The 25,210-nt window shown below is 40.2% G+C and overlaps 1 protein-coding gene across 1 annotated transcript in view; it reads right to left on the reverse strand.

Annotated features, from left to right (window-relative positions):
* The window catches only part of SV2C (synaptic vesicle glycoprotein 2C), a 123,200-nt gene that overhangs the window by 36,092 nt on the left and 61,898 nt on the right, over nt 1-25,210 (reverse strand). The window contains exon 4 of the mRNA XM_033085228.2: nt 18,440-18,591. Within this exon, the coding sequence (XP_032941119.1) occupies nt 18,440-18,591 (152 nt within the window). The remainder of the gene's footprint in view (nt 1-18,439; nt 18,592-25,210) is intronic.

Consider the following 25,210-nt stretch of genomic DNA (forward strand, 5'->3'; position numbering starts at 1 on the left):
TCAATACAAACAAAGCTTAAAACTATTGCAGGAAGGCTTTTACTGTCAAATGCTGCTGTTTTGTTGAGTATTTCCCAAATCTAAGCTAAAGCAAAATTATAAGGACTGGAAATATTTTGAAGCTTGCATCACTTAAATACTGTATTATTGCAATTTTATTTTTATTGTCCTGTAATTACCAAGTTTAACTGTCAGTGTCATCTAGAATTTGAGACCATATATTGTAGTGCTACTCATGAGAATAAAGGTGAAACATCACTAAAACTAAAAAAAGAGAAAAGTTCAGGTAAATTATGTAGCTGAGGAAGATCTGCTGTACATTTTTACAAAACTGTGTGAAAACCATGATTTTATACAATCAGGGAAATCACACTTTCAGAATTCTTCTGTGTTGTATTACTGTGAAATTCCAGTAGCACAAAGTAGAACACTTGTCTTTTCTGGGATTAAATTATTAATATCACATGGGAAAAGCAGTGTTATTTTTAGCCTGTATAGATAGATAGATACTCTACAAACCTAGTCTCAGCAGGTAATTTCTGAAGAAGGAATTTGGAAATTAAATAGGTGAAGTGAGGCAGGCCATGATGGAGGGAATTTAACAAAGGTGCATGGTTCTCTAGCTAAATGCAGCTAGCCCTTGAGGATCACCAGTTCAATGGAAGAAGAGTGCAAAAATGTTCAGCAGATGTATTTTGCAAACACATTAGACTCAGAATAGCTCTGCTGTCACTTAAAATGGTAATAAGAAGGAACAAGGCATTTTCTAAAGACATATTTCCTCTGTCACAGAGGAACAGGTTTGTAAGCACAGACCCAAGTCACTCCTCTGTGCTGGCATTGATATTTATCTGAAAACTTTTGAAAATCAGGTCTCCACTCACTCCAGTGGCAGTATTTTCCATTTAGACAACCCTCAGGACAGCTGCAAGCAGAACTGATCTTGCATAGAAAATAATTTGCTCTCAAGTACTACCAAATACACTCCTGCATAGCACTGTAGTATAGTTGTAGTACCTCTGATCAGTGACATCAACAGTTTATCTTTAAAATTTCTCTAATGCCTGCTGTAGAATTGCCCTGAAGTTACTTTTCATTAAGAAAGAAGTTTGTGTATCCTCATACTTCAGACAATTATATAGTATCCAAAATATGAGATTTAGTGATGACAAGTAATGCTTTCGCATAATCTTACATAGGCTCTGTGGAATAGCAACAGAGCTGATAGGTTTGTTTCCTTGACATGGAAATGCTAATGTGTGAGGCCTGATAGGAAAAAAAGGAACCCATAAAAATTAGTTTCAAATCAGATTACGATTATAAGCTGCACCATTTTGACTAAAATTTTGGTCTGACCCCAAAGTGCAGCTTATAATCAGGTGCGGCTTATATACGGACAAAGAACAAAAAGTTGCTTTTTTAGTTTGGAGGACAGGTATCTGCTGAGAAAGGCAGGAACTTCTCTTTTAAATGGAGAATGTAAACCCCCTCACTCCAAATTATTATAATTTTGAAATCAAGGGGCTTTCAGGCAAAGATATGGGAATTAGGACTAACAGTTCTTTTCTAGGGAAATTAAAATAGAAATACAGTACTACAAAGAAACAAACTCCAAACCCTGACAAAGTCAGAGTACAACCTGACACCCTGTCAGGCAGGGTGTTGGTAGCAGTCCCATTAAATGGTGGCTGCATCCTCCTGCACTGACAGATGTGATTCAGTTGGAGCAGTGCTCCTGCAGAAGGTGCAGTTTCCCTCTAAAGGTCCAGTGGTGATGTGGAGAAATCCAGTTTTCCTCCAGTTTTCCTCTGGAGTCCAGTCGAGAAAGGGGCTCCCTTAGGGTCCCAAAACCTCTATTTTATCTTGGTAAGAAATGTTGGGCCCTTTCCCCTGGCTGGAGCAACTTCCAATGGGATGCAGTAATTTTATCGGTCCCACAGTGGGACTCAATGGGCCATTAGCAGAAAATGACTCTCTGGAGGAAGGATGGGTTGTGAAAAGATAAAGAACAATGCCCCACCTGGTTTCAATGGATGGCCCATTAGCAGAATGTCTGCCGTTAGATAAGGATCACTGCCCCCACCCTCAACAGACGGTGATAGAATAGATACCTTTTATCACACTCTGTATTGTAATGTGTGGCTTATAATCAGGTGTGGTTTATGCATGGACAAAGAATGAAAAGTTGCTGGCACCCGGAAATGCGACTTATACTCAGGTGCGGCTTGTAATCGTGAAATTACTTTATTTAGAAATGCTGGGGTGGAGGTAGGCATGGGAGAAGGTAAGGGAAATTTGTAAGTTGTGCACGTGGTTTGAAATGTTCTCTCTGGAATCTGACTTGCATTTGGCCCTGATGTATGGCTGTATTAAGATGCCATGACTAATGGTAGTCAATGCAGTCAAGAAGATAATGTTTAAAATTAAGAAGAGGTAAACAGACTTCAATAAATAAATTAAAGCAGTATCCCTAATAAGAGAACTGCAGGTACCCAATAGTCTTCTCTTGTTATCTGTCTAATCTTGGCAGATGCTGGAAGTGGCAAAGGGTGTTTAATTACTGGTCTATTTATGATTATGAAATCAGAATCTCTCTTGTCTCCCTAGCAAATAAATATTAAAACCTGTGGGGTCTTGAAGCAGGTTCTTACGAGTACTGGGCTAATGGGAATGGCATGCCTGTATCTCGAGTTTAAAAAAGGAAGCTGTTTTTTGCGCTTCAATTTTCTTTACTGGGAAGGATACTGGGCCAATGAAACAAAACACAGACATGAATATAACAAGACCACTCATCATCCATTCATAGGTTATGAAGTCTAACAGGGCAGAAGAGAAGCTATACAGAACCAGAAAGCAAGGACTTGCAAACTAAGCTGACTATTATAAATTTTCTTCATACTCACCCTATATACTCTCCTTCAGGAGACTATCCTACCTATTCAGAAGTCATAGCTGTTCCAATAGCTATAAAAAACAATGGAAGAAAGTAAAGAGTATTCACAAGAAGGAGCTTAAGGCATTTTCAGAATTGTATTTGTCTCTTCAGCCCTTACCATATGAGTGAGAAGGTGTGATAGAAAGAGCATTCACTTATAGTTCACAGAGCTGGAAAAATTCAATTTTAAAGCAGCATTAAAACAAATTATCACCCCTGTAGATACATGGCATGCCAAAAAAAAGCAAAAAGCCTTTGACTTTGTATGGTTTGCAGGAAACATTCTGGAACCAGCTGATATTAAAACTGGTGACAGGAGATTAAGATTTCTCTACCTCTTAAGTTATCTTTCACAGAGGCATACACATTATTTATTCATTTTAGTTTGTCTCCAGGCTACCTCCCTCCATAATGTCATCCAATTATAGGATAAATTTTTGGCAATGTGTTGTATTTTATTGTGGTTTTCTCAGTATTTATATGATGCATCTCTCTCTATAAAACAGGAACAGTAATACTCACCTAGGTTAAATTTTAACTCAATGCTGTAAGACTTCAGTAATATTGAAGAGGCATAAAAATAATGTATTAGTAAGAGCCAAAATACCCATAGTTTTGGAAGAGACTGTACTGTTCAAATCCATAAAGAAAATATTGACATGAAATGCAAACCCATTATCCCATAAGGGGAACAAGAAAAGATAGACATCCGGACTTGGGGTGATTTTATGATGATACTTTATCCCCTGACCATCTGCTTTATGCCCAGAAATGGCTGCTGCAGCTTTGAGATGGAGTGGAGTGGGGAGCCTTGGGCTCCTGCTTGGTCTGGTTCAAACCTTCCGTTTGGGTGTGCTGCAGGCAGAGTGGACTGGGATGTTGCATTGTTCCTTTTGTTGGATTAGGTTTTTGCTATCTTGAAACAACGTTTGTTTTGTTTTTTCTCTTCCCCTAAGCTGGAGGCTAGGCTGGTTTTTGGGGGTTTTTTGGGAGGTTGAGGGTTGGGGATTTCTTTGTGGGTTTTTTCCTTAATTTTTTGTTTGGGTTTTTTTTGGTTGTTTTTTTTTTGTTTGGCTTTTGCTTGTTTGTTTGCTAGGTTGCTTTTTTTCAGTTAGTTGTTATTTTTTGGGTTTTTTTCCTTGTTTGGGTTTTCTTTTTTGTTTTGGTCCCTTTACAGCGGGGAGCCACTCTGAACCTGAGATGTCAGACAAGTTGAACCAACACAAGTAAGGACACTAAACCCCACCCGTTTTGCCTGCTGCAAGGAAGACACTAAAGTTAGAAAGGTTCCCATCAATGCCTGAACAGCTGCCCGAGCTCCTGTTCCTCCCCTTCTCTGAGACAAGGAGAGCAGCCATCATCCTTGCCTCCCGGCCACATGGTCTGGTGGTGTTATGGTTTTGAAATTTCAGTATCTAGCATTTAATCAATCATTTTCTGTGCCTTGCGGGCACCCTTTTGGAGTGTTTTTGGGGTTTTGGTTAGGCTTTTTTAAAATTTTTTTTTTTTTCTCTCCACTTTCATGTACTGGTGTTCATTTCTCATTGGCAAAGGGATAACTGGAGCCCTTCTCAAGGAAGCACTCATTTCAGAGTGTTTTCTCCCAATTTTGTCTCCAAAGTGAGACGCATCCAGTTTGTCTAAAGCTGGTTTCTTGATATACCTGCTCCGCATTCCTAAGAGATTTAGGGTTGCTATCCAATACCCTTTTGACCCAGGAGATGTTCTTGACTGATGTGTGATTACCATACAGAACTTTGCAAGCCTTTCCCAGACTCATCCCAACTTCAGCTATTCATTGCACCAAACAACATGGCACTTCATGAAATTAAGGGCTAAGAGTAAAGCATTCCACTTGGAGGAAAGGAACAAAGGAAGCCACCGATGAGGAGTGGAGATGGATCTGCAATGCTACACTTCTGTTTGTTTAACCTTGGTCACTGAATAGTTTCCATTCTCAAGCAAGGGAGAAACAGTGGAAATGCATTTTGCTAAGATGCTATGCTGGTGTAATGTCACCACCACCATACAGGATACAATTTTGCACCTTGGGAATTCTGAGCATAATTGTAATGCAACTATCCCGTAGGACTGGAAGCCTGCCAAAAAAGCACTTCAACACAGCATTGCAATATCTTGACTTTGATCACCAATAAGAGTTTTGCTCTGTCCCGTCATTTTACCAGACTTCAAACACCCATTACCACCAATTGAGCCTGAGTAACTTCGACATGTCTTTATTCTGAATGCAAACACCATTATACTCCTTGAGAAGTGAGTATATGCTTACTTGTTAGAGTCCTTGGTTAATGAGCATAGATTTTGAAAGCTTGCTAGGGCATATCTCTAATCTTCTGCAGAGATGTTAAATCAGTGTTTCTAAAATATTCTACTTTGTGCATTCTCAAAATAATTTTCTTTCTCTCTACTCCATAGTTTATAAAATGCAAATCTGAGCAAAATCTCTCCTGAAACTGAAGTGGATTGCATACTCCTGAAATTTAAAATGAAGAATACCATGTAGCCATTTAAATTCAGTAAATATGCATATTACAGGCTAAAATGTTCTGAACTTCCCTTATGTGCACTCATGGCCCTTGTTCAGCATAAACTGTCCAAGTCTGCTAGAAATGAGTGAAGAAAAACACAGGTCAACTTTTGTCCAGTTTTCAGATGCAAAACATGAAAAGAGCTGTGATGAGTATGAAAAGCTTAAATGTTTTACTTTCTTTTAAATGTCTGCTTTTGTCACATTTCTGCATATAAATTTTCTAAATTTTCTCCTTTTAGTTAAAGACCTAATATAAAGCTACATTATGTGGCACCATTTGCAGTTCTTTGTTAGTGCTCTGATGCTCTTTTATATATACATTTTGAATCCAAATAATTTATTTAATTAATTTATTTAATCCAAATAATGCCTTTGTAATGCCATTGACTTAGGGAAAAAATAGTGCTGGGATGCCTATAGGTTAGTGGTTTATATCCATCCTGAGTTTAACGACCAACAGACATTTTTCAAATGGATTTGTGTAGCTAACTAAGGCTAATTATGGAAGAAAGATTAAACTTAAATTTTTAGTGTGTCCATATGGTCTAGAAGCATTTTATGAAAACCCTGCTATCAAAAACCAGCAGTAGCTGAACTTTCTTAGCTTGACAACCAGATAAAAGAGAACCTATAAATTGAAATATATTTTTCCAATATGAGTAAGATCTATTCAATAACTACATCAAGTTTACAACTGAGACTTAAAACCATAAAGATGATGTTTCAAGTACTCAGATATAAATAAATAAATAAATAAAATAGGCCAACAAGGGTTAATATGCAGCTGAAAATCTCATTACAAGGACTGTGGCACATAATTGATATGACTGTTTGGCTGACTGAGTCAGTGGCCCCAGAGATTTATGTACTCATGCATTTCTACAAAGTCCTGGCTTGGGTCTGGCTCTGTGCAGCTGTTCAATGGAGGTACTTCACAATCTGCAAAACAAAGAGTAAAATCTGCCAGCCACAACACTGACAAAATCACAACTTAGAGGCTTGTCAGTCTAAGAAAAGGTTATGTCAAGCTTTCCAGAGATGATGGTTCAAACAGATGCAATTAATGTCAGAAATGGGGGGAGACAGCATGTTAAGGGATGCTGCTGTCAGGGCTTCAATATAACATGGCCAATATTGGCACCAAGGTTATGTAATCAAATGTCATTGAAATGTGCTTCAAACTTTGTATGAACTTCATCTGTATGTAACTTTTACCTGCATTCTCCTACGTATGATTAGTAGTTTTCCACTACTTTATTTAGGAATTGAAAAATGGCTTTGTGTTAATTTTGGCATCTGTTTGGATGGTGCTAGAGTACAATAAGAGTAAATCATTGAGAGCAGACAGAATCCAGACAGAATCCATAAGAAGACAATGTAAAATTGTCAAATGCCCTGTGCAATAGCCATTATGAAGGAAGTCTGTAAAGAAACACTTGTCTGCAACAAAATCTCTTCATATTGTTGTCCTACCCATCCACAAAATACAGATTCAATGATATCTATGTATTCTTGCGTGGTGCCCTCCACACAAGGTGGTGTGTGGTCTATTCACAGCCCTGAGATCACCAACGGTGCTATGTTTGTTGTGATGCATTGTTGCAGACACTACTAAAAGCAGCAGTTAGATGTGGAAATTAATTGAAAATGTAAGTGTTCTTGTCCTCCTCCAGGACTCCCAGTGATTTATGTGCATCTGGACTAAGGATATTTAAATAATGGGCTCATGGAAAAGAAGGAAAGAGAAGCAATTAATCAAAAAGGACAATCAGTAGAAGGCACAATGAAACACTGTAGCTTATAAAAATAAAATGGGGCCTCCTTATCTAGCTTAATGTAGAAACAAAACATTAATTGAAATGCTGGAACAATATTGGAAGTATACCAAGTAGATACGTCTTTTACCAGTGATACAGATTTTACCTTTTGTGTGCTGCTGCAGTGTAACAACAGAATATCTCCACAATTCAATAAACTCTTTCGAAATTTAACTCTATTGTTTTTATTCGTTCAAAAGGTGTTGCAAGAAAAATCTAATTTTCAATGAGCACTTCAGTGTTGTGATTTAAGTCTTGTTTCCTTTTTTTTCTTTTGCTAGTTTTGTTTTCACTTGCTTCTTGTTTTCTCTTTAAAAAAATTAATGTATTTTTGCATATGCATAATCACATGAATTTCGCATCTGTTGTAGAACAATCACAAAATCAAACATAGGTTTTTAGTGATTTAACATTAAAAATATTAAAAAAGAAATCTTATCAGATTAGCATTTTCCTTGTTTCTAAAAGTGCAAAGCAAGGTTAATGCCTGACACTGCATGTACTTCTGCTGGTCAGTCTGAACAGGTTTCTAAGGCAGCTTTAGTAATGTGGATGTAATTTTCCTTAAATTATACTCAAGGCCACTTCATTGTGTGAAACTGAATATTCGTTGCGAGTGAGGCTGAGAAGCTGACAATTTTATTGTCATAAGAATGATTGACTATTACTATGGTTTCCTTGGAAAATTATGTTTATGGCATTGAACAATTATATTTATGGCAACAGTCTGTTCACCTGTCTGTCAGTTCCTCCATCAGCCTTCTTTAAAGCCATTAAGCTACTTCAATCAAATGTCACAGGAAGTAATACTCTCAAAGATAGTTGCATTCTCCAAAGCCTTGTGAAGAATGCTGCCCAGGCAGAGAAGACAGAGCCCATGGGAAGATGAAGGTAAAGGTAGGAGATATCAGTGGTCCCTCAGGAATGTTGGAGCCTACCAGGGAATAGGGACTGCAGCATAACCACCCAATGCATTGGCTTTGGTACCGGTCTGACCCAAGCTGAAATAAGTGGCCTTCTGCCTGAGAGCAGCTAGGCCAGAGCAGGGCTGTATTGCACCAGGGAGCATGGTGAGAGTGTGGATATCTGAATGTTTCCTATAGCAGAATTCTTGGGGAAAGAAAGGGGAACATTAGAGACTATAGCAGCAAGGGACCTAGAAAAAGCAAGGACAAGCTAAAAGGATTGCTGTGGTGCCTTGTAAGCAGCATAGAGGAAGAGAGGGCAGAAGGGAGTTTGCCAGGATAAAAGGTGATTGACAGAAACCCCTAGGAAACTGATCCTCATATCTTCTTTGCTCACAAAACAATTTGCTAGATTTTTACTGAACCTCTCCATAAACAAATTTTCTCTTTCACCCTCAACCTAAAGTGCCAAGAAAAAGGTTATATTTGAAGCTCACTAATGTGCATCTTTAGTACTCATTAAGTAGATGTGCTAAAAGCTACTTAAACTTCTAGGGCTTGCAAATATAAACATTGAAATGACCATATCAAACTCTGCATTAGAGCACAGAAAATGAAAAACCCTATAAAGTGGCTTGTCTTGCTCTCCTAGCTAGATTTGCATAAGTGGCTCTTCTAAATTCTGCTGTATTCTGCCATTATTGTTTTTCCTAAAGATGAAGATTATTTTCAAGTACACATTCAGTGTGATCTAATTTAATACTATTATTTCAAATGAGGAACAATTCACAAGCAGAAGTTGATAACTAAAGTTAACATTGAAACTGCCCTGTACACACTTCAACTAACACATTTAAAAAACACATAGTTTCATCTGTGGAATACCTGATGAATGTAAGTGCATTAAGTTTTTGCGGGAGGGAAGCAAAGCACATTGGGGATCAATCACTTTGTCTCTTAGAGGAATGTAAAGCAGATCAACAGATGCTGTGTTATATAGTAGATGCATTTATGTCTGATCTATTCCATTTGTACAGCATGACAAAGTCTCTCAACAAATGCAGATTCAACTTAACAAAGCTCTAAATTCTTTAAACTTTAAGTGGTATTTTTCATTTCTTAAGGCTGATTCTGAAGACAGAAGATATATCAGAAGGGAAATTGTATGAGGCACATCTGAAGATTTGTTCTTGGTTTTAAATTTTGGTTCATATGTTTCCTCCAGGTCTGAAAAACAGAACAATACATTGATCTTCAAATTCTGCAGATTTCTTGGTGCATTCATTGTCTTTTACAATTTAGAAAAAACCCATTGTTTTCCTCCCCAGAGCATCCTTTTCGGCATTTCTCTTTGTACTGGACAACTGATGAAATTCAGATATCTTCTGCAAAAAATAGAAACTGCTATATAATAAAAAATGGCCTTGGGTTCAGCTTTTTCCCAAACAGCTGTTGCTGTGGCATGAATTTGTTCTGAATTACCATGAAAACAAAGATTTTTGGAGACATGTTTGAGGAAAATAATAGGAAAGAAAAACAGTATTAAGAAGTTGGAGTTTTTTAAAATTGAGAGTCCAGAATTGTAAAGATTAAAGAAGGATCAAGTTATAAATTTTATTTTCTACCAATGCAGGGTTATTTGGCCAGGAAGCTTTCGATCTTCTATTTGGAGCTACCAGCCAGAATAATTTGGTAGACAGGCATTTTCCTGTGTATGCTGGGTATATTCAATACTAGTTCTATTTCTAATTTTTTTAAACTCTGATTTTTTTTTCTTCATTTGCTGTTTTCTGGTCTACCCCAACACAGTGTGAAGGAACAGCATCTGTTAAATAGAACAGGGGTGAGGGAACGTTGAGGGGCATCCAGTGCATCAACTTGCTTCAAACCAGAATTAACAAAGGCCCCTGCAACAAAAATTTCAATGCCTGAAGTTTCACTACTATCAGAGCAGTTTCATTTAGACGCTTAGCTAACAGACCAATATAAAATCTTTTTCATTATCTATACTACCTTCCTTTGACAGAAATATCAGCTCAGTCTTTAAATCCACACTTAACAGCTCCTACCACTCAAAAGGATCCAGGTCTGCTCACCAGAAGTGCTGAAAATGGATGCCTCCTAAGATCTTCCTGCTTTTATTACTCATCAAGTACTAGTACTTGCTGTGCCCTAAGCCTTTAACCCACAGACAGTATGTAGCATTAGCCTGGGAATTTTTAACCGAATGTCACTGCTGCCATGTGACACTGAGAAACCCTTCAGCCCAACAAAAACCCAGCTAGAAGGGAGTTAAAAGGTTTTCTTTTTTTATTGCTGCTCCACAATTTTAGTCCATCATGTTCTCAGTTAAATCTGCAGCAGGCTGAGAGGTTAATTCCTCCATTAACACTGCCTGATGCTTTACATCCTGTGAGTTGCACAGTGAGCCAGCAGCTCTCTATCTCCTCATCTGCATAGTTGCTGCATGTAACTCTGCTGTCTTGCCTGTTTTACTACAATACAGTTCATGATTCTTTCATGCAGAAGAGGATTTCATTTCAGTTTTGAAGATAGGTTTATCTTTTTTAATCTTCAGTTGGATGACACAATAACAGAGCAAACATGACATGGAAAATACAACTGTTCTCAAGCCACCATGCTAGAAGGGTGACAAAATTTTAATTGCCAGTAGAGTTAATTTCTTCAGTTGAATTTTACTGCTTTACAGCAACAATCTTCTGCTACAAACTGAGAAGTATTTTTCAGGCCTGTTTGCAAGCCACTTCTTACTCAAAGAAAAACAGGTTAGTCCAGTCTTCTCATATTTGCACTCAGATAGAAGCCATTATGGATCCTGTGCCTACAAAAAGCTGTATCAAATTATGGAAAGTAGAATTAAGAACAGGTCTCCATTGGTCTAGTGAATTTAGTGTGGTTTTAAACTATGAAGGACAGGCTCTAGTTTCATGTGCCCTTGAAAACATCCAGTGAATTAAGATTGTATAAATATATTTGGCAGTTCATGTTAGTACTATGTACCAACTGTATTTAAAACTTAAATTCTGTCCTATCTAAATTAAGTCCCAGTTTCTTCCCTTTGAATTCATTTACAGAAATGTCATGATTATAAGCCGCTCCTGATTATAAGCCGCACTTCTGGGTGTCGGCAACTTTTCTTTCTTTGTCCATATATAAGCCGCATCTGATTATAAGCCACAAGTTACAATACGGAGTGTGATAAAAGGTATCTATTCTATCACCATCTGTTGAGACCAGGTGGGGGCAGTGAACATTATCTCCGTGGGAGATGTTATGCTAATGAGCCATCCATTGGAACCAGGCGGGGCATTTTTCTTCATCTTTTCACAACCCATCCTTCCTCCAGAGAGTCATTTTCTGCTAACGGCCCATTGAGTCCCACTGTGTGACTGATAAAATTACTGCCTCCCATTGGAAGTTGCCCCAGTCAGGGGGAAGAGCCCAACATTTCTTGCCAAGATAAAAACAGAGGTTTTGGGACTCTAAGGGAGCCCCTTTCTCCCCTGGACTCCAGAGGAAAACTGGATTTCTCCACATCACCACTGGACCTTTAGAGGGAAACTGCATCTTCTACAGGAGCACTGCTTCAACTGAATAACATCTGTCACTGCAAGGGGACTGCAACCACCATTTAATGGGACTGCTACCAACACCCTGCCTGACGGGGTGTCAGGTTGTACTCTGACGTTGTCAGGGTTTGGAGTTGGTTTCTTTGTAGTACTGTATTTCTATTTTAATTTCCCTAGAAAAGAACTGTTATTCCTAATTCCCATATCTTTGCCTGAAAGCCCCTTGATTTCAAAATTATAATAATTTAGAGGGAGGGGGTTTACATTCTCCATTTAAAAGAGAAGTTCCTGCCTTTCTCAGCAGACACCTGTCCTTCAAACTAAAACAGCAACTTTTTGTTCTTTGTCCATATATAAGCCACACCTGATTATAAGCCACACTTCGAGTTCAGACCAAAATTTTAGTCAAAATGGTGCAGCTTATAATCGTGAAATTACTGTAATCATACTGACAGGAGAAAAGTAATAAACAAAAACCTTCAGAGAGAATAGAAGTGAATATATTTTACAGATCAGGAAACGAATACCATAATTTCCAGTAGGAGACATAATAAACATGTTAAAAATAGAAGTTATTGTTAATATTTTAAATACAATGCTTTGCAAGTCAAGAGTGAATGCATTATTTGAACACTTCTATGTCTGTAGTTTTATGTTCTGTGTTACTATAAAGAACTTACTCTCTCAAAAAAACCCATAAATTCAGGAAAAATGGCTTTCTCTAGTAAAGCTCTAATGACTGAAGAAGAAATATAATTTGTGACTAGTTACTAGTTTATAACTTGTAACTGTGACTTCTAGTCACAGAATAAAACACCAGTTGATTGCTGATGCAATAGATAACTGCTGGAACAGAGAACATATTAATACATCCCCACTTACAACCAGAAAAAAACATTACACCTAGGCAAGAAATCTTCTCTTCTGAGATGGAATACCATTTTCTCGGACTTTCTATTCCACAGTTTTTTATTTCAAGATTCTTGAATGGTGCTAAATATCTGTCTTATGAACACAAGTAAATGGTCCTCAAATCAGTAGGAACTACTGATGAAAAATGAATATTTTAGGTGAAGATCTGTCATGCAATGTGATTACACAGGTCTGAAAATTTGTTTAAACTTACTTTACTTTTTGTGCTGAGTGCAAAGAAGTACAGTAATTTCACGAATACAAGCCGCACTGTTTTGACCAAAATTTTGCTCTCATACCGTGAAAGCGGCTAATATTCATGTGCGGCCAATATGTGAATAATTTTCTGACGTTTTCAACCCTGGGAGCGCAAACCAAGTCAGCGCAAACTGCAAAGTCGAGCTCCTGCCAGTAAAACCCTGCATTTACGCGGTTGTTACAAATTGATACTCTGTTGCGCGGCGGGTGGAGCTGCTTTGCGTGGGCAGCACAGGGGGTGGGGAAGGCAGGGCAGCTCCCTCCTGCTTGGCCCTGCAGCTCGGGGGAAGGCGGGCAGCTCTCTCCGCTTGGCCCCGCGGCTTGGGGGAAGGCGGGCAGCTCTCTCCGCTTGGCCCCGCGGCTCAGAGGAGGCAGGGACAGCTCTCTCTGCTTGGCTCCGCGGCTCGGGGTGCTCCCGTCCCCGCGTGCCGCTGCCGCAGGAGCAGGCAGGCTACATCTCCGGCTCCCATCGCCGCCGCAGGTGCTGGCGGGCTCTGTGCCCTCCCTGCCGCCGTGGGGCAGCGCCGGGCTGGGGTGACCGAGCCCAGCAGTGGCGTGGGCCGGCCCCGAGCGGCCCTGCCAAGCGGCAGCGCCAGGCTGGGCCACCCAGCCCTGTCGGCAGCCCCGAGCCCTCATGGCCTGAGCCGAGCCAGTAAACCCCGCCCTGCCGCCGTTCTGTTACTAATTGGCAACTTTGTTGCACGTGGGTCCTCGCTGCAAACACAGAGCGGCTTATACTCGGGTGCGGCTTATTTATGGACAAAAAACGAAATGTTTGCCAACACCCGGCCATGTGGCTTATACTCAGTGCGGCTTGTATTCGTGAATTTACTGTATTTTTTCAATTTCCGCGAAATGTTTTAGGGAATAATGGAGCCTAATTTAATTGGATTTTTTGCGTATGTGTGGAAGTAATATCTTTTATCATACAATGGAGACTTGTTCACTAATGTCATTTGATATGTCTATCTCCTCTCTTCTCTGGTAAATGCCAGAAGTAGGATGTGAGAGTCTGAAAAAAGCTTCAGGTTCCACTAGCAGCTTATGCTGTAACAGTCTGGATACCTCACCATCCTGTTCTCTACCTGGCAATCTAATTTCTTTTTAGTCAAGAACTCCATTTCTTATTCAAGTATAAGATTTAATAACCAATGAAGTCAGTATTTGTTTATGACTAAGCAAAATACTCTAGTGAATATTGCAAATTTCAAAAGATTTCCCTGCAGTCTAGGAAGCCAGAAAAGACTTGTGACTCTTACAGGCAAAACACATAAAATTAGACAGAATATCAAAACTGATAGGCTAAGGACACTAAAATCTTCATCTAGATTTCTTTGGTGTTTAATTTGGAGATATATTATCATAAAAATTGAGACTGACTTTTACAATCATGGCACAGAAAATTTTCCTCTTTTTATAACTGATAAAACAACTTTCATAATTCTTTAAAATTCCTATTCTCAGGAATTTATTTATTTATTTATTAACTTTCTTAGGATTCTCATTATTTGAAAAATGAACTTTTTCAAAAGACTATTGTAATACACAGTTAATGCACTTTACAGTCCTTGAAATACTCTACCTTGAAACAGGTTGCTGAAATTAAAATTGCACTTGCAGAAGTACAGTAATTTTACGACCATAAGGCGCACCGGACTATAAGGCACACCTCCAGGAGTCAGTAAATCTTGCAACTTTGTACATTATATAAGGCGCACTTTTTTTTGCCATGAAGATCAGTGCCACGTGCAACAAAGCAACGAATTAGTAACGGAATCCCATGATCATGGAGTTTTCTGGCAGGTGCTCAATTTGCAAACATTTTTCACAGATCAGTGTAGCTTTTAAACGCAGCCCCAAGCACCCTCCCCATGCGTAGGGCCCAGCACTCCTGCCCGCCCCTAGCTGGTGAGGTGGGGCTTGGGGCGGCCACGGCTTGCGGCTGCCACGGATCAGAGCTGCCACGGATCAGGGCAGCCACGGCTCACGCCTTGGGGTTGCTGCAGTTCAGGGCGGCTCGGGACCGTCCACGGCTGGGGGTTGTGTGGCTCCACCTGCTCCCTCTCTCCCTGTGCGGCTCCTGCTGGCTGGGGGCTGCCCACTCCCTCTCTCCCTGTGCGGTTGCCGCTGGCGGGGGGCTGGGTGGTCCCGCTCAGCCTGCGCAGTTGCCGGGGGCTGGGACCAGGGGCCAGGCAGTCCCTCTCAGCCCGTGTGGTTGCCACTGGCTGCGGTCTGCCCACTCTCTCTCTCCTTGTGTGGTCACCACTGGCCGGGGGCTGCCCACTCCCTCTCTCCCTGTGCGGCCACCGCTGGCCGGTGGCTGGCTGCTCCTGTCCCCCATTGCGGCTCGGCGCTTCTGTGGCACTGCCCCCACTTGCGGCTCAGCTCACGGCTCACACTTTTTTTTTGCAGCAAGGAGTTGTGCTGCATGCAACAAAGTAACTAATTACTGGCAGTTTGCAAACATTTTTCACAGACTGGCGTAGCCTTTAAGCGCAGCCCCAGGTGACCTTCCGTGCCACTGGCCCCCGCACTCCCACCTGCCCCTGGCACCAGCTGGCACGGCTCACAGCTCCTGGCTACCACCGTGCGGTTGCGGGTCTCAGCTTGCCCTGTCCAGCGGCCACAGCTGCTGCAGGCCCAGGCACTCCCACCCAGCGCTGGCTGGTGCAGCTCGGCTTCTTTCCCCTGCACCTGGGTCAGGGCTGCGCTGCCAGCTTCTTGTTCCTCGCATGCCCGGCACCACCTGGCTTCTTCTTCCCCCTGAGCCGGGGCCGGGGGCATGTCCCTCCCTCCCCTCGTGGCTCCTGCCGGCTGCAGCCACCCGCTCCCGCCCCACCTCGCGACTCGGCACTCCTGCGGCACCGCCCCCCGCATTGCAACTCACACTTCCAGTTTGGCAAGTTTCGCAACTTTGTCCATTATATAAGGCACACTGGACTATAAAGTGCACTTCTGGGTTTGGGGGAAAATTTTAGTCAAAAGGGTGAAATTACTGTATTTACAGAATGTTATTTCTTCTGTCCAGCCTGATACAAGCACTGCAGAGTAGGGTTCCTTTTTAGCAGTCTAATCTGGGACTTTGGAAATCAGTTGCCATTAGAAACATTTATTCACATATGTTTCTTGTTCTTCACAGCCTGAGCTCCAGTTTAGGAGACCTTGAACAAGTCTACATAAACTTTCATTTTTTAAACAAAGGCCAACACATATACAGTAATTTCACGATTATAAGCTGCACTGAGTATAAGTCGCACTTCCCGATGCCAGTAACTTTTCGTTCTTTGTCCATATATAAGCTGCACCTGATTATAAGCCGCATGTTACAAAACAGAGTGTGATAAAAGGTATCTATTCTATCACCATCTGTTGAGACCAGGTGGGGGCAGTGATCCTTATCTCAACAGCAGATATTCTGCTAATGGGCCATCCATTGAAACCAGACAGGGCATTGTTCTTTATCTTTTCACAACCCATCCTTCCTCCAGAGAGTCATTTTCTGCTAATGGCCATTGAGTCCCACTGTGGGACCGATAAAATTACTGCCTCCCATTGGAAGTTGCTCCAGCCAGGGGGAAGAGCCCAACATTTCTTACCAAGATAAAAACAGAGGTTTTGGGACCCTAAGGGAGCCCCTTTCTCCACTGGACTCCAGAGGAAAACCGGATTTCTCCACATCACCACTGGACCTTTAGAGAGAAACTGCATCTTCTACAGGAGCACTGCTTCAACTGGATAACATCTGTCACTGCAAGGGGACTGCAACCACCATTTAATGGGACTGCTACCAACACCCTGCCTGACGGGGTGTCAGGTTGTACTCTGACGTTGTCAGGGTTTGGAGTTGGTTTCTTTGTAGTACTGTATTTCTATTTTAATTTCCCTAGAAAAGAACTGTTATTCCTAATTCCCATATCTTTGCCTGAAAGCCCCTTGATTTCAAAATTATAATAATTTAGAGGGAGGGGGTTTACATTCTCCATTTCAAAGTTCCTGCCTTTCTCAACAGACACCTGTCCTCCAAACTAAAACAGCAACTTTTTGTTCTTTGTCCATATATAAGCCACACCTGATTATAAGCCACACTTCATGTTCAGACCAAAATTTTAGTCAAAAAGATCAGTGCAGCACTCCTTTTTGTTGCTGGTATTCCTCCACTGCTAAAGGAAGTTCCCTGAAGTGACACTGCTTTGGTGCAAGTGTACTGTATTAAAATATACTGCCATGTGATGTTCTAAAAGCACCTCAGTAAAGGATATAAAGGTATTTATAAAATCTACATGAAATTAGACTACCTATGTAAATCAATCTGTCATCATGTTTGCATTTTCCACCAAAAGATAACAAAAATAAAATAGGAAAGCAAAAACATACTTGGCATCCAGAGCAATTTACTACTTGGGAAAAAAAAAATCCATATGTGCCTTGTCAGCACAAATTCCTCTTTTTGTTTCCAGCAATTCAAAGTCAAAAGGCAAGTTTGAAGATATAGACTCAGGTTGAGTTTACTGAACCCTAAAATTAATTTTAATGCAACAGTCTTGGTATTTGATTAGTCTGCATTATTATAATTTATTTCTGGGCATTATCACTTGTTAAATGTTCCCATCACTTTGGGAAAACATTCACTATATAGCTTCGATGAACCTCATTGCTTGGCTAAAGAAAGCTGCTTTGGATGCCATCTAACTCAAAGTGCTGCTTTACTTACTCAAGGCCTGCCAGAGAGAACTGCTTGAGAAGCTAAATTTTAAGAACGCCTGAGCAGTCTCAGCAACACTGGAAACTTGTGAGCACTTGAGTCCTCTAAAAGGCAAGTCCAGGACACAAAGAATTGAATCTGCACCTCCATATGATGTTTAACTATGTCAAGGCAACTAAAGAGCTCTTTGACAAAGTAGCTTGTATTTCACATGAGTATAACTTCAGTCATTGCCCTCACACATTCCAACAGCATTTAATTGTACAGTGTTCCATTTATCTGTTTTTACACCACTAAAAATACCACTAAGAAACATTCATTACAGCATTATTTTCAGGCTAATTTCAGGTTTCAGCACTGCAAACTTTAGGAAAGTTCTTACTCTTTTCTCAAGAATGTTTAATTCACAATTTTTCCTGTGTCAAAAAGACTGCTAATTTGACATTCCAGCAATTTAAAATTTCTCAGATGCAAATCTCCACATCATCTATTTTCTCCAGATTTAACAATAAAACCAATTTTCACGTGTACAGGTTTTCAGTGATTTAAACAATCTGACTAAATATGGATATTGGTGAAGTTTTGCATCTTTTAATAAATTCTTTCTTATTTGATGTACAACCTATTCCCACTATATCCTTCAAAAGGAATAAATTTCTTTTCATCAGTTGGGTCAGTAGTTTGAAAACAGACTTGAAGACACTGTACTTTCATACTAGAAGACCTCCAAATCACAAGGAGATTTTTCTTCTTCTATGTCTTTTCTTACCATAATGGGGAATTATTGCCCAAGCCATTGCTGAAGCGTAGATGCCACCAATCATCCAAAACATACAGAGCCAGCTCAGGTGTTCACCTCGTTTCTCCCGAGCAAGCACTTCCGAAAAATAGGAGAAGACTGTTGGCATAGCTCCACCAATCCTAAAACAAGATACAGATCATGGATCAAGCAAGAGAGTTACAGCTAGAAAAAGTTTGAACAAGCCTGTAGCAGTACTCATCAAAAACCTCAAATACAAGCAATTTCTCTGCCAAGTGTTTTTTCTCAAATTGCACGATGTATTGAGGAACTCTAGAGAAAACTTTCATCAGTTTGGATGCAATTTTTGTTAAATATTTCCTTGAAAATTCTATGTACTCTTTATTTAATTCAACGTTTCAAGGGAATTGTCAATGTGTCAGTCACTGGAACGGAAACCAGCACAAAGTCTTGACTTACACCATTACAAAATCGTGGCAGTCTATTGACAAGAGTCAAAGTACATTGCTTCTAATGGAAAAATATTAATCATTTTCTCAAAGAGTAATAGGTATTTCTCTAAGTCTTGCCTCCCACAATTTAGGTAACCAAGAACTGTCAATGGGTTTTTTTACACACAATTTAAAACATTGAATACATACTCAGTTGCACTGCGTGAATAGCTAACCCCACACTGGCTTTATACTTAATTTTTAATGAAAAGCATATGCATTCATATAATATTCATTTTTTCTCATGGTAAAATAAACATTGTCTGAAGGTTAGTTGGAAAAAAATATAAAGAGAAGATTCAACTTGGTTTTACAAAAATTGAAGTAACCCAAAATATGTATCACATTTGGTACTTGGATTCCAAGTCATCTTTCACTGTCTTTACCTGCTCACTGTGTATGCAATGTGTCTAATGTTCTACATCGAGACAAGTGCTTGTGGATTTTTTTTTTTTTTTCCAATGAAGAAAATACCATCAGACTACCTACTTTGAAGCGATGTATGGCATGGTCTGAATTTTTAAATGAATTTTAAAGATAAATGCATATTCATAATGTCATCTGGGAGCTGCCAAACTGGAAGTGAACAGCAAACCTCAGAATAGTTTTAAACAGATATTAATAAGAGAAACATGAATACAGAAATGATATTTCACTACTAAGAAAATGCAGTGCCATAGTCATACAGTTTATATTAATACATCTTCATGTACTGTGATGAAGTGCTGGATTGAGCTGTTACATTTGCATAGGGGACTTCTGTTTTCTCTTTTCCTTTATACAGCTCTTCACAAAATCATAGAATGCTTTATGTTGGAAGGGACCTGAAAGATGCGCTGATTCCAACCCCTTCATATGGGCAGGGACACCTTCACTGGACCATATTTCTTATAGTTCCATCCAACCTGGCCTTGAACACTGCCATGGATGGCATGACATTCCTGTGGCAGTGCCTCACTACCTTCACAGGAAAGAACTTCTTCTTAATAACTAACCTAAACCTGCCCTCTCTCAGTTTGAAGCCATTCCCAATGTTCTATCACTACACACTAGTAAAAGTCTCTCTCCATTTTTGTTACAGGATCCCTTCAGGTACTGTAGGGTCCAATTAGGACATCCTGAAGCCTTGTCTTCTCTGAAATACCTGGGCAATATTTAGCTTAACAATGAATCTTCTGCATAGCTGAACCTGCTAGCTGTTAAAGGTTCTGCTGGTAACACAAACATTTACACCTCCAGGAATTCTTGTTATATATACAGGTAACAAGGGCTGTATGCCATTTCTTCTCATGGGAGGAAATATAAGAGACAATGTCCTTGGAGCTTCCCCTGGAAGCCTGGGCAGAGGTAAAATTTAGGGGCCACCACCAAGAGTAGAATCATAACTCATTTTCCTCTGATGGGGAAACCCTGCTATCTCACTGACCTGTATAAATTTTAACTTGGGTTTGGTACTGAAGTAATTTTCTATTATAGAACTAATATGATATCTGGTATACTAAACACTACTAGCAGAACCATCAACTACCTCTCAAAGATTTGGGCAAGAGAAGATCAGAGTATCTCCAGTCTTCCATCACTTCCACCACAAACGTCTTCCATCACTCTCTTGTGATGATTTTTTGAATCCTTCAGCCGCTACTGCTATTTATGAATTAACTTCTCAAAAGTTCATATTTAAGAAACTCATTACCAAATCACCCAACAACTGCAAGGAAGAATATAATTTTTACCGTTTTAAAAAAACAGAGGCCAGATCCTACTTTCACTTGCATTCACATAAACACTTAATAATTCAGTGCCTCCAGGTGAGCCCTTCCATACTGATATGGAAGGAACAGAATTTGATTCCCAGCATTTTTGTATGGTAAGTTTGAAAGCAACTGCCTCTGTGCTGCCTACCAACATTTTGTGAAATGCATGGTGGCATGTGCAGGAGTGAATTTCAAGTAAAATTAAAAACACAACTGCTATTAATTTTTCATTAGGAAGACTTCATCTTTTGTTTTGAGGGAAATCTAAATGCTATTTTCCCACAGGATACAGTGTTAAGTCTGCTGGCAATTAATTGGTATGATACAGTGGGCTGTTTGCTGTTACTGTGTTTATAATTCTATGGCTCATCATCACTTGTAGAAAAACTGTGTTTGATGAATGAAACTATATTCTTCTCTTGATATGTCTGCCCGTACAGATGAAAAGCCCATGAAAACTCTGTTGACTTGAGAAGAACATTCATTCTAAAACGGGAAGGAATTTAACTTTCCTAAACAGAAATTATTCAAACAAGTTGAATTTTTTATCTCATCTGTTATTAATTTCTGTTATATCTTCAGTTATCCTAGCCAAAGGAGTGGAAGTAAACACATTACCCACAGATAACAGAGAGAAGTCCATGCACTACTTCCTTAGGGGTCACAAATAGTATGTATCTTGTTAGCATGTACAAAAACTAAGTACTTTTTTTATATATCTACACAGAAAAATTGTATGGAGTCTGAACATTTTTTAAAAGATTAAAAAATTCACTGATCTAAGCCTCTGGGATGATGATAATGAGTGATATCTGTCTCCTGAATAATACATTCTGTAATGAGGCACAATCTAATACCAACAGGAGGCAAAATTTCACTGAGCTTGCACCAAAATCATGAAATAAGTGCTCTCACTCAATAAGGATCAGACTTTTCAAGTGAAATGAAAGGATACAGGCCTTCAACCTTACTTTTTAAATAAATATGTAGGGATATATGCAAGAACAGCACTGAAGAAACAGCAGGAACCTTTTGCACATATTGTTTATATGTGGGAGAACAGCATAAATATCAGTCAAATGAATGATAAATGTTGATCTTTTCAGTAATCTTCATCTTATGTCATAAACCACATCAGAAGTAGGCAGGACAAGAGAGAAGGCACATTTATGTATTTATGTACACTCTGAGTTCATGTTTGTTCTGTGAAATTTTGAGAGAGATGAAACAAAAAGGAGATTTAAGTGATGAACATTAGGAGAGTGGGATTCAGTGAAACAAACAATAAGCTAAGATACATTTGCATTTTTCTTGTTACAAACAAAGATGATAAATGTCTGCTAATCTACCTTCAGAGCTGTGATTTGTCACAACAGATTCTGGCAACTGCACAGTGTGACAGCTGGGATGAAAACACGTCTGTGAGGCATTCAGAAACCTCTGGCTTCAGATAGAAGCTATTGTTTATTTGCAGATTCACTAGCCAAAGGGGCTTGAAATGCAACAGCATACAAGGAATAGAGATAATTAGGACAAAAAGCCCTTACAGAATACTAAATATACAAGGTAGGATGATGTTCTTCTGAAATACCTTGTCTTCTCTTTCAAACTGGAACAACATCCAGGCTAAAAATAGATAGTGTCTGTGTGAGACAGCATTTGCAAGTAGTCACCTTGTTATTTGCTATTTGTTAAAAAGTGACAGAGCTTAAAACACAGATTCAGATATTTAGAAACAGCCCATCAGTCCTTGTCCTTCCAATTCAATTGCACATAACATTTATTCTCAACTATTTTCTACCCCAGTAAAAAAGTCTCATTGAAAAATACTGTTATTCTTTTCCTTTCAGAACTGCCATTAGACTGGCAAAGTATCTACGGGTGAGCAAACAGATGAACCTTTTCCTTAAGAACTGCTGGATAAAGCCCTAGAGACTAAGCTTTGCTGATTGTTGCACCCATTTTTAAATACATGTGTTTCTTTGGACTATGGAATAATAAGCAAGTTTCCTTGCAGGTACATAAGTGGCCTCTGTGCTATTAATAACAAGAGAGTCCTTGTAGAAAAAGATGCACATGACAATTTACTAAACTCTACAGTAGCCAGTTCTGACGAAAGATGAATTGACAAACATATAATTCATTCCACATATTTATCCCACACTATTTTAAAAAATCAAGTTTAATTTACATTCAAGCATACAATAGCAAATAATTTGTCTGGTATGTCAGGTAAATTGCTTTCACATGTGCTAGTATTGGTAATCACATGATCACTGCTAAGGAATTCTTTCTTTTGTAGATTTTCTTCTTTGTTTTCATTCTTCTTTTCAAGTTTTTACTTGAAAGACAAATATCATGGTCTGTGTGTGCTATAGATCACCAAATCAGGAAGAAAAGACAGGTGAAATAGTCTAGAAGCAGCTGGAAGAGCTCTCACAACCACGGGCAATTGTTCTTTTTGGGGATTTCCACCTTCCAGACGCCTGCTGCAAAAGCAGCAGAGTGGAGAGGAGCCAGTCCAGGAGGTTCCTGGATTGTGTGGATGATAATGCCCAGCCACAGCTGATCAGGATGTCAACAAGGGACTGTTATTTGTGAACAGAGGACTGGTGGGTGATGTGATTATGATGGCTAGAGGTTCTCTGGGTCACTGTGATCACAACATGACAGAGCTTTTCATTTTTGGAGAAGTAAGGGAGGGTGTCAAGGAGAACATGTACCTTGAACTTGTGGAGGACAGACTTGGGCCTGTTTAGAAGCCTGGCTGAGAAAGTCACTTGGGAAGCAGTTGTGGTGGGCAAATGAGCCCAGGAAACACTGGGCATTCTTCAGGAAAGAAATGCTAGAATTGAGGGACCAGGCTGTCACCACATGCTGAAAGTTGGACCAGCAGGGAAAAAGATCAGCCGGACTGTACAGAGAGCCAAACTCCAGAAAAAAAAATAGAGAGTTTATGACATATGAAAGACTAGGCAGGCTACTCAGGAAGAGTACAGGGATTTCATGAGCTCATGCAGGGAGAAAAAACAGAAGAGCCAAAGCCCAACTGGAACTTAACTTATCTACTGCTGTAAAAGGCAAAAAATAAATTGTAAATCAATATATTTATAACAAAGGTGGGCTAAGGAGAATACCCAGTCTTATTTACAGGAAGGGGAAACACAGTGACAAAGCCTCCTGATCTGTAAGACAGAGAGAAGAAGCAGAATGAAGCCCACATAATCCAAAGGGAAATGTTCAGTGACCCACTACAGCATCCCTAGACATGCTCAAGTGTGTGGGCCTGGATAGGATGCAGTCAAGGGTCAGAAAGAGGATCTGGGAAACTACAGGCCTGACGGGTGTCCAGGAAGGTCATGGAGCACATCAGCCTGTACCATGGCACATGTAGGAGAACCGAGGGATGAGGCCCAGCCATCATGGGTCTGGTTTGTGAAAAGCAGGTCCTGCTTCATCTCCTTCTCTTCTAGGGTCACCCACTTTGTGGATGAGGGAAAGATACTGCATGTTACCAAACTGGACTTTAGTAAAGCCTTTGACACCACCTCCCAAAACATTGTCCTGAAGAAACTGGCAGTCCATGACATGGACAATTGCACTGTTCATAGGGTAAAATCTGTCAGGATGGCCAGGCACAGAAAGCAGCAGTGAATGGAGTTACATCCAGCTGGTGGCTGGTCACCAGTGCTGTTCCCCTGGGCTCAGTAGTGGTGCCAGTCCTGTTTAATGCCTTCACTGATGACCTGGACAAGGAGTTGAGTGCAGCCTCAGTCAGTTTGCAGATAACACCAAGCTGGGTGGGTTATTTATCTGCTGGAGGGCAGGAAGGCTCTGCAGAGGGATCTGGGCAGGCTGGATCATGGCTGAGGCCAATGGTGTGAGGTTCAACAAGGCCCAGTGCTGGGTCCTGCCCTTGGGTCACAACAACCCCAGGCAGTGCCACAGGCTGGGGCAGAGTGGCTGGAAAGGACCTGGGAGTGCTGGTGACAACAGCTGAACATGAGCCAGGGTGTGCCCAGGTGGCCAAGAAGGCCAATGGCATCCTGGCCTGGATCAGCAATAGTGTGGCCGGCAGGAGCAGGGCAGGGATTGTCTCCTTGTACTGAGTACTGCTGAGGCCACACCTCAAATCCTGGGATCAGTTTTTGGCCCCTCTACATGATGACTACAGGAAGTTCATTTCAATGCTGGAATGTGTTCAGAGAGAGCAACAAAGCTGGCAAAGCATTTGGAGCAAAGGTCCTAAGAGGAGTGGTTGAAGGAACTGGGGGTCTTTCAGCTGGAGAAAATAAGAAAAAACACTTATCACTCCCTACAACTACCTGAAAAGAGGTGTAGACAAGTCCATCTCTCCTGTTCCAAGTAACAAAAAATAGAGAGGAAATAGCTTCAAGCTGTGCCAGAAGAATTGCATAGTAGGAAAAATTTCTTCATGGAAAGATTTGCAAAATATTGTAACAAGCTGATCAGGGAAGTGTGGAATGTCCATCCCTGGAGGGTTTTAAAGCATGTGTAGATGAGGTGCTTAGGAA

Source organism: Catharus ustulatus, chromosome Z (assembly GCF_009819885.2).
Source record: "Catharus ustulatus isolate bCatUst1 chromosome Z, bCatUst1.pri.v2, whole genome shotgun sequence".
NCBI classification, from domain to species: domain Eukaryota; kingdom Metazoa; phylum Chordata; class Aves; order Passeriformes; family Turdidae; genus Catharus; species Catharus ustulatus.